This window comes from Saccopteryx bilineata, chromosome 2 (genome assembly GCF_036850765.1).
Source record: "Saccopteryx bilineata isolate mSacBil1 chromosome 2, mSacBil1_pri_phased_curated, whole genome shotgun sequence".
In the NCBI taxonomy this organism is placed as follows: Eukaryota; Metazoa; Chordata; class Mammalia; order Chiroptera; family Emballonuridae; genus Saccopteryx; species Saccopteryx bilineata.
The window spans coordinates 386,471,696-386,486,104 of record NC_089491.1 but is presented as its reverse complement, the minus strand read 5'-3'; the positions used below and the strand labels follow the sequence as shown (position 1 = coordinate 386,486,104).

Below are 14,409 nucleotides of genomic sequence, written 5' to 3'. Positions count from 1 at the left end.
CAAGAAAACCCAGGCTTGGCTCAGCCCTTTGCTCTAGGACACACAATCCTTCCTCCCACAACAGCCAAGGGAAAATTAGCCACAATTATCACCAGAGGCCTCAGTTTCCATTGCCTCAGAATCTCTTCAATGCTACTTCTCCTAGCTCCTGTATTGTGTCCTCTCCAGCAGGAAGACGCTCTAGGATTGGGGAGGCTGGGGAGGAGAGGACTGGGGGGGGGGGGGGGCTTGCAGAGTGAAAACTGTAATAGGAAATAGTAGGTAAGACGCCATGCCCCAGCAGCCAACTCAGCCAACTCTCTCTAACCCCAGGGAGTTAGATTAATACGAACATGGAAACCCGGCTGCCCCGAGAGTGGCAAGAGCAGGCCAACTGGCTAAGGATCAGGGGAAACGCCTGGGTCACCACCAGCTGGGGGTGGGGCACAAGCCCTGGGATTTCGCAGCCAGTTCAATCTACTCCCCACTCAAGCAGGTTTCCGAGCTTGGGAAGACGACAGTGGTGGGGAGAAACTAAACAGAATGGCGAGGAAAGAAAAGGGAGGGCTAGAAGGCAAATCCAAATCCCAACCTCTGTCTCACCAGCCACTCAATGCTGGCCCAGAGCCCAGACTCTCCCACATCCCCCGCTCAGATCTCGGGAAGACCGCGAGGGAGGAGGACGGGGGCGGAGCGAGGGGCGGAGCCTGGCAGCCAGAGAAAGCAGGCGGAGTCTCGCAGCTCGCCTCGCCTCCCGCCCGCCCCTCTCTTCTTCTAATCTCACCATCAATCTCTCACACATATATTTATTTTTTTCTCAAATTCCCCTCCCTCCCCCACAACGAACCACCATAATAGGTCTGCTGCACATGCGTATTGCATGCAGGGGGTGGGTTTGTATCTTCAGACCTTTTGCAAAGAAACTACCAGAATTTTCCGCACCACCCACAATCATTCCCTACCCCCACCCCCAAGGAATCACATCTATATGTTATATTATTTCTCTAGACTTGCCAGAAGGGGGAGGGAGAAGAATGAGTTTTGGGCTTCCTGCTCCCTTCCCCCATCAATACGAGCGCTATTATTTTAAACGTTTAACAATATAAGGAGACTGGAGAGGGGGAAGGGAGAAAAATTGGTCTTGGGTAAGAATATAAAACAAAATGGTGATAAAGCAGTCAGAATGAAAAACAATAGACACCTCTAATACGCACAAATTCATATTCTAGAAAAGGATGAAGGGCAGCCCCAGCATTTCCTTAGAGAAGGGTTATTTAGCTCACATTTTGGGAGATAAATAATGAGCAGACTAAAAATATTTTCCCAAAGTTTTACCTCAGAAAGTCATGGGAGCGGAGTGTATCTGGGTCACTCATTTGACTTGGAGGGCTGAAAGGGAAATAAAATTGCCCTGGGAGACGGAGGAGGTGGGTTTTCATTTCAAACAAAGAATTTTTAAAACATTTGACGTTTCTTCTGGTCTATTCAGAACGCAAAGAGAGAAAGGGGAGGGAGTACTGACACAAAGACCTATCTCAACCTCAGATTTTTTCAGGCTTTTCCCTCACATACCTAAATCCAGGATCAGAAACACCCAAATACCACATTCCAAGTTCGAAATGCAAATAGGTGACAGCTGCCAATCTCCTAACATATAACCCAACACCCTTTCTTTACCTTTTTTAGACCCTTGGCTGTATTCCTGCCACCCTCCTTCCCCACAAATCTTTATTCCTTTTCCCTTCTGCAAATCAATGGGCTCACAGACATAACTTTCTACAAACTCATCCCTTTTTCAGAGAAGCCTGGTGGTGGTGGAGGGAGGGAGGGGGCTTGATCCTATTGCCATCAGACACGCATACTCCTGCCCTCTTAATAAAGCACCCCACACTCCCTCAAAGGACATCTGCCACACAAGCCACACAGATCAATATGACAGTTTTACAAAAAACACGATGTTAGAGACGTTTTGAAGTTTGGTTCATTTGTGCTGCAAGGCACACAGAGGCTTGGGAGTGTGGCTACCCCTTTCATTACCCAAGCGGAGGCTGTTAACACCCTAAAGATGCTCGCCTATCCTGAAGGAGACTAGAAATAACTTTACTAGGAGTGTGGTCCGACAGAGGCCATTGCTGGGCCCCAGGCGCGAGGCAACGGTCTGTAGTCCACCACTGGAGGAACTACTCAGAGAGTGCCGGTGACTCGTCACTCCCAGCTGAGGGGTGCTGAGTGATGGTCAAGCTGCAGAACAGCTGGGGGGGGCAGTTCACACCCCCCAGCGTGGTCAGGGTGTGGGTGGTTTCAGCGAGAGTGAGTGACAGTGAATGGCAGCCACGTGAGAGTCACAGCTGGGCAGCTTAGCCACCCTAGACTGACAGGGTCACAGGGTGAGGGGAGGCGCACTTGACACAAAAGAGCCCGGAGCAAAGGAGAGATAAAGGAGGTGGAACTGGGAGCATCTGGTTCCCCAGACTCTGCCCCCCCCCCCGCTCCCCACTTCTAAGCGCCTGCTCTCCCTATGACGAGCTGCGGGGAGCGGGGGATAGGAGCAAGTGATTCCAGGAAGTGGTCTGCGTGGATTGCGGCCACCACCTGCCCCTAGTCCTCAGCCGCTTACCAACATTCACACGACCCCTCCCCCACCGCGCGCCGCGGAGTTGGCGGGCACTGAAGTCCCCGCAGGTGGGGGTCCGATGGACACCGCCCCCCCCCCCCCCGCCTTCCCGACTCCTGAGCGGAGAGGGTTAGGACGGCGGTCCGCTCCACACGCGGAAACCCCACTTCCCCCCATCCAAGCCCAAGCGGGCCGGAGCCCGAGGGGTGCCCGCGCGGCCGCCCCTCCCCCACGCGCCCCTCCCCCACGCCGCCGTCCGGCCGCCAGGGTCTCCGCGGTCCCTCGCTCGGCCAGGGAGGGGGCCCTGGCTTCGCCGCGGCCGTTTCCTGCTTACCCCCTCCCCGCCGAGGGTAAAAAAAAAAACCTCTCCTCCTCCTCCTCCCCCGACAGCCGCGACCGAGTGGCCCGGTCCGCGCGCGCAGTTCGCGCCCAGGCGCTCTCCAGCCCCGGCGGCGGCGGCGGCGGCGGCGGCAGCAGCGGCGGCGGGGGAGGGGTGCGGCGGGGAATGGGAGGAGGCCTGGCCCCGCGGCCGCGGGACCGCCGGGACCGCCGCGGGGCCACGGGCCCGAGCCGGCGCCCCGCGCCCCGGATTCGCCTCGGCTCGGCTCGGCCGCGCGGTGGGTGCCTCGCCCCCGGCCGGCCCGCGCGCCGGCGGCTCCCGCTCGGGCTGGGCTGGGGGGTGAGTCCGGGCCGCCGCTTACCTGGCGGCGGGGGCGGCGGCGGCGGCGGCGGCGGCGGGAAGAGGTGGCAGACGGGGGGGCTGTGGCGGTCGCGGCCCCGGTCGTGGCCCGGCCCGCGCCCGAGTATTCCCTCGTCGTCGTCCTCGTAGTCATCGTCGGCCGCCTCCACCTCCTCCTCCTCCTCCTCGTCGCCCTCTTCTTCCTCCTCTTCTTCCTCCTCCGACACCACCATCTCCTCCTCCTCCTCCTCCTCGTCCCTCAGAGGGGAAGCCATCCTGTGGCTCTGGCCCCCCCACCACCCCCCCACCCACCGCCCGCCCGCCTCCCCCACCGCTACCACCACCACCTCCTCCTCCTCCTCCTCCTCCTCCTCCTCCTCCTCCTCCTCCTCCTCGGCGGCGGCGTCCTCCTCCTCCTCCTCCTCCTTACAGCCTCCCCCAGCCCCCCAAAGCCCCGGGCCACCCCCTCCGAAACCCCCACCCCCGGGGCCGCCGTCTGAGGGGGTGGGCCAAACCACCCCAAAAATTGTTCTTGGAAAAAATTAAGACTTTTTTTTCTTTCTATCCTTCCAAGAGAACAAGAAAGGGGGATTAAAAAAAATGTATGTGTGTGTATATATATATATTATATATATATAAAAGTTTTCGACTTTTCTCTACCCCCCTCTCCGTTACTTTAAATATATTTAAATTCTGAGGGGGGCGCTCAGAAATATTTCTCAGAGCTGAGGCACTAAGATGGCCGCCTTGAAATTATTTTTAAAACAACCCCCCCTCCAGCACCGCCACCCCCTCCATGAAGAAAGGGAGAGGGGGGAAAATCCCCTTTTAAAACAAAATGGCTGGCTTAATATTTCATTTTTCACCCCCCACCCCATTCTCCTCCCTGTTACACCCCCATCTCCAAACCTCTACCCAGAAACCCACAAATTTCTCCCTTTTTTCATAACTGATTAGTGCACAGATTAATAGATATTTTCCTTGTGTACTGTGTGTGCGCGCACCCCCGCGCGCGCCCGCGTGGGGGGGGGCATGAAGGATTTCTGCATAAAACAAAAATGGCTGCTTTAACTCCCCCTTATAAAAAATATTTGAGGGGGGGCATTAATCAGTACTCATGCTCAGTCTGACATCAGCATAAATTGTTAAAGGTTAACTAGTTAGATACTAGTCCAACTACATTTCTTTTTTTTTTCTTTTCTTTACTAGTCTCTTCCTCCCCACCTCCCTTCTCTAAAGAAAAGAGCTTTTTTTTTTTTTTGAATACTTCAGAAGGGAGTGGTTTGATGTGAAGGGTTTTTTTTCTTCCCCTTCAGGCATAGAAAAGGAAAAAGATGAAATATATGTTTATATATAACTATGTTTCTGCATACCTCATTGAAGTCAAAATGCATTTAATTGTGTACGTTATCTTTTAACTGAGAAGTGATACTGGATTTTTTCTTTCTTTCTTTAAAAAAGTGGTAGAAATCCTAGTGACTTTTGGGGGAGAGATGTGAATAGATAAACAATGATTGAGGTTTTTCAAAGGAGTCCATGTTTGATTCTCTCCTTTGCGCAACCTTCTCTGTGATTAATAATTGTTGTATATTTTATGTTCACTCTTTTCTCCATTACCTTGCCTTTCCCTTCTCCAATTGCTTGAATATAAAATTCATCTGACTTGGGAAATTAATTTAGGGGTAAGTAGAACAGACTTTTAGAATAGAGGGGAAAGAGTCAAGTCTGAAGATTGTGAAATGATTTTCTCTTTTCTCCTATTTCAGTGTTATTTCCCTTCCTCCATGATCTCCAACACTGATAAAGTGGAAGAAACTGAGGTACCATGAAAGAGAAAAGTAACTGGAACTGAGAAAAAGAAAGAGGTAGGGGATGCCGCTCACATTTTCTTCTGTCTCTGACCCCTGATTTCCAAGTGTCCCAGTGTTTATCTTAAAAGTGACACCAGGAATCAAATGGAAGATTGTAAAGGAGTCCAAAAGTAGCTTTCTCATCCAGAGACTTGTAAAATGAAATTTGCCAGTTGAGTAATGCTAGCAAAGAAAGGGGTGAATAGCTCGTTCTACCTTTTTTTGTTCTAGTCAGTCACCCTTTTCTTCCTTCTCCTTTCCTCTTATTCTTTTGATCTCATTTTGTTCTGTTCCTTGCTTCCATTCTATATCTGTGAAATCAGTTCTCTTTTGGGTTATTTCCCTAGCTGCCAGCCACACAGCAACCCTTGCAGGATTTGGGAGCACCTTAAGAGAGGGTTAGGGTAGGCAGCAACCAGAGAGTATTGGTGACAAGGAACACTATGCAGATTTTGGCTTAGGAGGCTAAAATGTTTTTATTGATGTGACACCTCCCCCCCCCCCACACACACTATTGTATTTCACTGCACACTGATTTCCATCTTTTGACCTGGCCTTTGGCATTCTCTTGCCTTTGCTCCCCATCATTCCTGTGTGAGTCTAACCTCTTCCATTTGACTGTATTCTGTCCTCTTTCCCAGTCTCTCTCTCCCCCTAGTCCATCTGGGTATTCTCTGTTTTCTGTATATGGGCTTCTCTGTATGTGTCTTTATTCTTCACTCATCCCTTTGACTCTCAGGCTGTATAACTTATAAGTAACTATCCATGTCTGTCTTCTAGGCTCTGAGTACATGTGCCTCTCCCTCGTGTGTGCTTGACTCTCCCTCTTTTGGCCCCTCTGTGTGTGTCTGGGAAGAGTGTCCCCACGTGTCTGTTGACAACCCTACACATCATATGCGCCACAGTCTCTGCCTCTGTGCCCTCACCTTCTGTGCTGAGTCCTCATCCTGCCTACCACATGTGCCATGAGCTGCAGGTGTGGGTGGCTAAAGGTGGCTGTGTGCATCCCTGTACAAACATTCATCATTCTTGTGGTGTGCTTTGCATATAGTTTTGTTAATTTGCCTGATTCTTCTTCTTGTCCATTTCTCCCTCTGCCTGCCGGCCTGCTTCTGTTCTCTTCTCTCCCTACTGACTTCTTGATTTTTCTTCTTCTATCCTTGTTTCCGCCTGTCTCTCTACCTGCTTACTCCGATTATGGTGTCTGTCTGCCTGCCTGCTGGTCTGCTCCTCCCTGACTGGCTGCCAGCCTCTTTTTCTCCCTGGTTGTCTGTCTGCTTCTCTGGCTGTTTGCCCACCACTCTCTCTAGCCATCTGTCTCTCCGCCTGCCTGTCTCTATCACTTTTTTAGCCTTGGTTTGTCTACCTCCTAGGCCTTGCCATGGTTCCTTGTCTCGATTTGTCTCTTATCTTATCCTTCTGCTTGTTCCTCTCTTATTTATGCCTGTTAAGTTCATGGTTTTTCCTGGCTTTATGTCTGTCTACCGTGCTTGTTTGCTGCTATCCCACTGTTTAACGCTTGTATCTTTTTAGTCTGTCTGTGTATCAGCATTTTCCCTTGACTTTCTCTATCTCAGCATCCCATCAATGGTGATGGGCTCTCTACCCCCAACCTCTCAGTTAACCCTTTGCCCCAAAGTCTTATCTGCCTTCTGCCACATCCCTTATCTTGCCTTCTGTCCCTGCTTACCTCCATTTCAGTTGTCTCTTTTTCTTTTTGTCTTTCTGGTTCTGCAGTCTGCCCGCCTCAGTCTTTTTGCTATTTCTCCAGTCTCTCCTTATTTTCCTGCCTTTTTGCTATCTCTCTGCCTGGCTGCTTGCTTTCCTTTTTTCTTCTTATTTTTTTAATCAATTTCTAAATAGCTAGGACATACACATAGTACAAAATGTTTTAAGTACTAAAAGAATAAGCCTCTCTTGCTCTCTCTCTCTCCCCCAGCCTTTAGTTCCTCTCCCCAGAGTTGCTCACTACTTCACATTTCTTGGATATTGTTCCAGAAAAGAGTCTACATATATATGTCTACTTGCTTTTTACTGTACTTCTCTCCTAGTTCTTCTGAATGCTTCTTCCTCTGTAGTCTGTCAGTACTTCCTACTTCACTGGGCTTACCATCTCATGCCTCTTATCTTTTTTATTCTACTTTATGGTATGGCATTTGTTGTTTTGACTGGTTGCTAGTTTTGTGCTTTTACTACCAGGACCTGAGGAGCACCTAGGAAGAGCTTGCTTTCTCCTGATCTATCCTACTCTGCATAATAAGTTGTTCTGGTCTGACCAGGTGGAGGCACAGTGGAAAGAGAGTTGACCTGGGACGCTGAGGACCCAGGTTCGAAACCCGAAGGTCTCTTGCTTGAACGTGGGTCAGCTTGAGCACAGGCTCACGAACTTGAGCATGGGATCATAAACATGACCCCATGGTTGCTAGCTTGAAGCCCTAGGTCGCTGGCTTGAGCCTAAAGTCAGTGGCTTGGCTGGAGCCCCCCAGTTAAGGCACGAATGTGAAAGCAATCAATGAACAACTAAAGTGCTGAGACAACAAGTTGATGCTTCTCATCTTTCTCTCTCTCACTAAAATAATTTGTTTTGATAATAGGTCACACATGTTGGTCTAGTCATCACTGAAATATGTGTTGAGAAAAGCACTGAAAAATACCATACAAATATAGGTACAGTTCATTATTTTTAAATTGATTGATTTTAGAGAGAGTAAGGGAGAGAGAGAAATATTGATTTGTTCCACTTCTTTATGCATTGATTGGTTGATTCTTGTATGTGTGCTGCCGGGGGATTTAACCCACAGCCTTGGTGTATTGGGACAATGCTCTAACCAACTGAGCTACCTGGCCAGGGCTGGGTACATAATAAGTACAGGTAGTTTAAAAGCTGAGCTTACATGCACATAGAGTAGGTTCAGGCCCACTCTGCCTTTTCCCACATCTGTGTGAATTCTTTAAAGGCATGTGAATCTAGACCCTTTTAGGTTTAGTAGCACCCTTTGGCTGTTGACCTAGGCTTGTCCAAGAAGTCTGTCATCCTCCTACTCTAAAAAACTTTGCTTCCTTCTAAAACTTTTCTCCCTTTTCATCCTTCTTTGACTCCTCTCACATGCCACCTTGGAAATGTTGTAACTCGTTGAGAGAAACAAAGATACAGCCTCTATCCAGGTCTCTTCAGGAAGGTGATGATAAAACTTTTACACACAATGCTCTGCTCTTTCATTTCTGCTTTTTTACTGCCAGTATTCCTGAATTTAACAGTTTCAGCCTCCATCTCTGTCTCTCCTGTCTTTCCCTTTCTCACTTGTCTTTTCTTAGTTCTGTCTTTCCTTCTAACTCTGTCTTGGGCTCCATTCTAGCCTCTCTTTCTGATTGGCCGCCTTCCCTCTCTTCTGTCTGATTGGCCTTTTTTTTTTTTTTTTTTTGTATTTTTCTGAAGCTGGAAACGGAGAGACAGTCAGACAGACTCCCGCATGTGCCCGACCGGGATCCACCTGGCACGCCCACCAGGGGCGACGCTCTGCCGCGACCAGAGCCACTCTAGCGCCTGGGGCAGAGGCCAAGGAGCCATCCCCAGCGCCCGGGCCATCTTTGCTCCAATGGAGCCTTGGCTGCAGGAGGGGAAGAGAGAGACAGAGAGGAAGGAGGGGGGATGGAGAAGCAAATGGGCGCTTCTCCTATGTGCCCTGGCCGGGAATCGAACCCGGGTCCCCCGCACGCCAGGCCGATGCTCTACCGCTGAGCCAACCGGCCAGGGCCTGTCTGATTGGCCTTTATCCCTCCCTCACCCCATCTGTCTGCTTGATTCTCTCTGTCTTCCTGCAGTAATGTATGTATGTAGAAGCACTTTATAAATTGTAAAGTACTGGGTAGTATAAAACATTATCGTCTTCTTTCTTTCCTGTTTTCTTCCTTTCTCTGCCTGCCTTCTCTCTCTCGATTCCTTTCTGTTTGTCTGTTTCTGTTCCTCTTGGTGATCCTGCCTGCTTCTCTTGTCAGTCAACTCCTTTCTTTTCTTGCCAACCTGTCTGCTTTTCTGCCACCCTTCTCTGCTCCATTCTTGTGTCTCTGTTTCCAGGTTCCCCTGTATGTCTTTTACCTGTCTATTTTCTCTATCCGTAGGTCTTTTATCCACGTCTGTGTGTCACACCTTCTCCAGCTGCTTGTCTCCCTCCCTGTAAGTTTCAATGTGGGTACCACTCTGCCTTTTGCTATCTTCCTGTACTTTAAAAACTAAAAATAAAATAAAGTAAAATAAAATATCATATGACTGATTGGTAGAAGAGAATGTTTTTTGTTTTTAATGAAAAGACTGTTAAGGTAAGAACAGGGAACTGAGGCGTGCAGCTATCAAATGCAAACCAGAAATTAGAGCTCCCCCCCCCCAAAGAAAAAGCATAAGGGACTTCAAAGCCAATAATAAAATCACTTATTAAAGCCAAAGCAAGAAATTTATCCCCAGCAATAGTGTCTAACTTTTCTTAGATCATAGGAAGTTATAAACGCTTCCCTCAGAAAAACAGTAAATATACAAAATATCACGTTTCCATGGTGTCATGAATTCTTTGGACCCCAGGGTAAAACCCTGATGTAGGGAAACAATGAGAATGATTAAAGAACACAGACATGAACTCCTGCAACAAAGCAGAGCAAAGAACTGAAAAAGCACTTGGCTATCTATGATTTTCTATCCAAGGACATGTTATTAAAGAGATTCCTAGTTGTCTTTTAAAATATATTGGTTAGTGATAATAATGAAAAGTATGTAAAGAGTATGGATATCATGGAATTAGAGATGGAAGGTCGTCTAAACCAGTGGTTCCCAAAATGGTTCAGTAAGATTGCCACCTTTCCTTTTGTGGTAAGGTCTGTTCTTTGTTCTGAGATTATGTTTTTCTCCTTTGTTATTTTTAAAATTTTTCCATTGATTTGAGGTGGAATAAGGAGGGGGTGAGAGAGAGAGAGAGAGAAAGAAAAGTATCAACTTGTTATTCCACTTATTTGTGCACTCATTGGTTGCTTCTGATATGTGCCCTGACTGAGGATTGAACCACAACCTTGGTGCATTGGGATGACACTCTATCCACTGAACCACCCTGCCAGGGCCCGAGATTATGTATTTCTTATATATATTTTTATACAGAGTAAATATGTACTATACTATATTTATATGTGATAAACATATAATGTGTGTGTCTATACACATGCTTATGTATTTGACAATATATCATATTTCTTAAAAATGTCTTTCCTTAAAAATGAGGTAGATCTTTATAGAAGGATGGCCATGATAGATTTTATGGAGAGAAAAAGAAAGAAAATGACTTCAAATATATATATATATATATTTTAATTGATTGATTCTAGAGAGACAGAAAGAGGAAGGGAGAGCAGGAGAGGGAGAAGCATTCATTTTGTTGTTTCACTTGGTGGTGTGTTCATTGGTTGCTTCCCATATGTACCCACCAGGGACTGAACCCGTAACTTTGGTGTTTCTGGACGATGTTCTAACCGACTGAGCTAGCTGGCCAGGGCCAGAAAATGATTTTTTATATTTCTGTACAATTTGAACAGAGCATACATGTACTACTTTTATAGTTACAAAACATTTTAAATATCTTTTTATTAAATAATGGTGATGGGTATAAGTTTGGATTTTGTGATTGTTAATGTCCTTTTTTTTTTGAGAGAGAGAGAGAGAGGCGAGAGAGAAAGAGAAAGGAGGGGAAGGAGGGAAGCATCAACTCATGGTAGTTACTTTTTGTGTGTGCCTTGGCCGGGCAAGGCTGGGGTTTTGATCTGACTTCCTCCAGTGCTTTCCCCATGGTGCCACCACAGGGCAGAAGTTCTTACTGTTCTTACAAAGCACAAGAAAAAGTCAGTCACTCCATCTTGATCACTAACTTTATTTTTTTATGTTTTACTGGTCATTGAAATCTAGAAGTCTAGGATCTACTGCTTTATTTTAATAACTTCTTGACTTCATGAAGAGAGAAACTTTAGTTCTTCATATATTGTGCATGATTTGCCATATTTACATACCAACTGTCTACTGGTATATGTATACTCTTTAAGTCAGTTCACTTTTCTTTCACTTAGATGAATGTCTTTTAAACAAATTTTATAATACTAAGAAATAATAGCCATAAATCCTTGATTTGATAGGGTAATTCTGTTTTTTTGTAATTTATTTTAAATTACAAATAAAATAAAAACCAATAAAAAAAAAGCATCTTGCATGCTACCAATGGTATAGGAACAATATTTTAGGAAATAGCACTTTAATCTAATTCTACAGGTACAGAAATGGTCCCAATGTTGAAACGATTGCCTAAGATAACTTAGTTGTTAGATACAGAATGAAGACTTGAATTATATTTTTAATTTATCTTTCTATTATATTCTCAGTTACTTCTAAGTCAATAGAATTCCTAGAATTTTAAAGAAATGTATATGTGAAGCTGATGGTCACATATGTAACTTACTACATACAACAACTGTATTACAGAACTATCAATGGTCAATTTAATTGTATCTACTACATTGTTAAACTTAACATGTTTTCTAACAGAGTTACACTTCTTACCATCTACCTTAAAGAAGCAATCATCACACTGGTGCCCATAGGTGATATGTACAAAGATGTTCATTACAACATTGTAATAGCAAAAAAATGGAAACACCCTAAATCTCCAACAGTTAAGGAACTGCTAAGTAAACTACGTAGCAGTTAAGAAAAATGAGTTACAGCCCTGCCTGGGTTGCCCAGTGGGTAAAGTATTGTCCCTGTGCACCAAGGTCTCAGGTTTGATTCCCTGCTAGGGCACAAATGAGAAGCACTCAATGAGTGCACAACTAAGTGGAACAACAAGTTGATACTTCTCTCTTTCAAATCAATGGAAAAACTTTAGGAAAAAAGAAAAATAAATTACATCTTCATAGTAAGAGTCTTTACTACATTGTTAAGTGGAAAAAAGCAAGCTGCAAAGCAATTGGGTAGGACAAAAGTAGGTTTACAGTTGTTCATATTGAAAATAATACAGACGAGATCGGGCGCGTTCAGGGTGGTATGGCCGTAGACTGAAAATAATACAATAATAAATAATAAAAGAATAAACTTTTGCCTGACCAGGTGGTGGGGCAATGGATAGAGCATCGGACTGGGATGTGGAGGACCCAGGTTCAAGACCTCGCGGTTGCCAGCTTGAGCACGGGTTCATCTGGTTTGAGCAAGGCTCACCAGCTTGAGCCCAAGGTCACTGGCTCGAGCAAGGGGTCACTTGGTCTGTTGTAGCCCCCCGGTCAAGGCACATATTAGAAATCAATCAGTGAACAACTAAGGAGCCACAACGAAGAATTGATGTTTCTCATCTCTCACTTCCTATCTGTCTGTCCCTATCTCTGACTCTCTCTGTCTCTGCCACACACAAAAAAGAATAAATTTTCGTGTTTTGCATACTCACACTGTAAACCTACTTTTGCCCAACCCTATATGTGGTATTATTTAGTTAATTTGTGTTTCGAAGAAGCTAAAAACAATACTGTATCTACAGATGCATTTATATGTATATAAATGCCTTAAAAAAATTCTGGGCATAGAAAAAAAATAAAAATAAAAAAACTAAAGGCCCTGGCCAGTTGGCTCAGCGGTAGAGTGTCAGCCTGGCGTGCAGGGGACTTGGGTTTGATTCCCGGCCAGGGCACATAGGAGAAGCGCCCATTTGCTTCTCCACCCCCACCCCCTCCTTCCTCTCTGTCTCTCTCTTCCCCTCCCGCAGCCAAAGCTCCATTGGAGCAAAGATGGCCCGGGCGCTGGGGATGGCTCCTTGGCCTCTGCCCCAAGCGCTAGAGTGGCTCTGGTTGCGGCAGAGCGACGCCCCGGAGGGGCAGAGCATTGCCCCCTGGTGGGCAGAGCGTCACCCATGGTGGGCGTGCCGGGTGGATCCCGGTCGGGCGCATGCGGGAGTCTGTCTGACTGTCTCTCCCCGTTTCCAGCTTCAGAAAAATACAAAAAAAAAAAAAAAAAAAAAAAAAAAAAAAAAAAATTCTAGACATAGATATACCAGGTAGTAACAGTGATTTCTTTGGGGAATGACTAGTCAAGGGGAATATTTAGCTTTATTTATTTATATATATTTTTAGAGCAGAGGAGAACACAGAGCATGCGTCCTCAAATCATCAAGGGGAAATTTAGCTTTATTTATTTATTTTGTTTGTTTGAAGAGGGAAGATAGACACAGATTCCTGCATGCGCCCCAACTGGGATCCATCTGCAATCCCCCTACAGGGCAGTGATACTCTGCCTATCTGGGGCCATTGCTCGACAATGGAGCCACCTTTAGCATCTGAGGCAGAGGCTCAAGAAAGCCATCTTCAGCAACCAGGGTCTGAATCGATCAAGCCATGGCTGTGGGAGAGAAAGGGGGGTGGGGTGGAGAAGCAGATGGTTACTTCTTCTGTGTGCCCTGACTGGAAATCGAACCCAGGACATCCACATGCCAGGCAAATGCTCTCTCACTGAGTCAATTGGTCTGGGCCATATTTAGCTTTATTAAGAATTCTGGCCCTGGCCGGTTGGCTCAGCGGTAGAGCGTCGGCCTGGCGTGCGGGGGACCCAGGTTCGATTCCCGGCCAGGGCACATAGGAGAAGCGCCCATTTGCTTCTCCACCCCCCCCTTCCTCTCTGTCTCTCTCTTCCCCTCCCGCAGCCAAGGCTCCATTGGAGCAAAGATGGCCCGGGTGCTGGGGATGGCTCCTTGGCCTCTGCCCCAGGCTCTAGAGTGGCTCTGGTCGCAGCAGAGCATCGCCCCCTGGTGGGCAGAGTGGCGCCCCTGGTGGGCGTGCCAGGTGGTTCCTGGTCAGGCACATGCGGGAGTCTGTCTGACTGTCTCTCCCCGTTTCCAGCTTCGGGAAAAAAAAAAAAAAAAAAAAAAAAGAATTCTGAAAATTAAAAAAAAATTTTTTAAAGATTTTATTTATTCATTATAGAGAGGGGGGAGAGAGAGAGAGAGAGAGAAGAGGGAGGAGCAAGAAGCATCAACTCCCATATGTGCCTTAACCAGGCAAGCCCAGGGTTTTGAACCGGCAACCTCAGCGTTTCCAGGTTGATGCTTTATCCACTGCGCCACCACAGGTCAGGCCTGAAATTTTATAAGAAAGTATTCATTTATTTGTATAGATGAATTTAAGTAATATGATTACATTAAGAAAAGCCAAATGGGACAAAAAGTATGATTTCTAAAGAAATCATCCCTCATTAATCTCTAGTTCTTTGAGGAGAAAAAGATACA

At 46.6% G+C, this 14,409-nt stretch overlaps 1 protein-coding gene across 12 annotated transcripts in view; it reads right to left on the bottom strand.

Moving 5' to 3' along the window:
• Positions 1-14,409, bottom strand: part of CHD3 (chromodomain helicase DNA binding protein 3) — a 58,743-nt gene that overhangs the window by 25,449 nt on the left and 18,885 nt on the right. For 10 of the 12 annotated variants that reach the window (XM_066264166.1, XM_066264168.1, XM_066264170.1 and 7 more), the window contains one exon: positions 3,295-3,520. In XM_066264166.1, coding sequence (XP_066120263.1) covers positions 3,295-3,520 — 226 coding nt within the window. Of the gene's footprint in view, positions 1-1,784; positions 1,812-3,294; positions 3,560-14,409 lie in introns of those variants that run through there. The other 2 variants (XM_066264177.1, XM_066264175.1) reach the window with 2 other exon arrangements.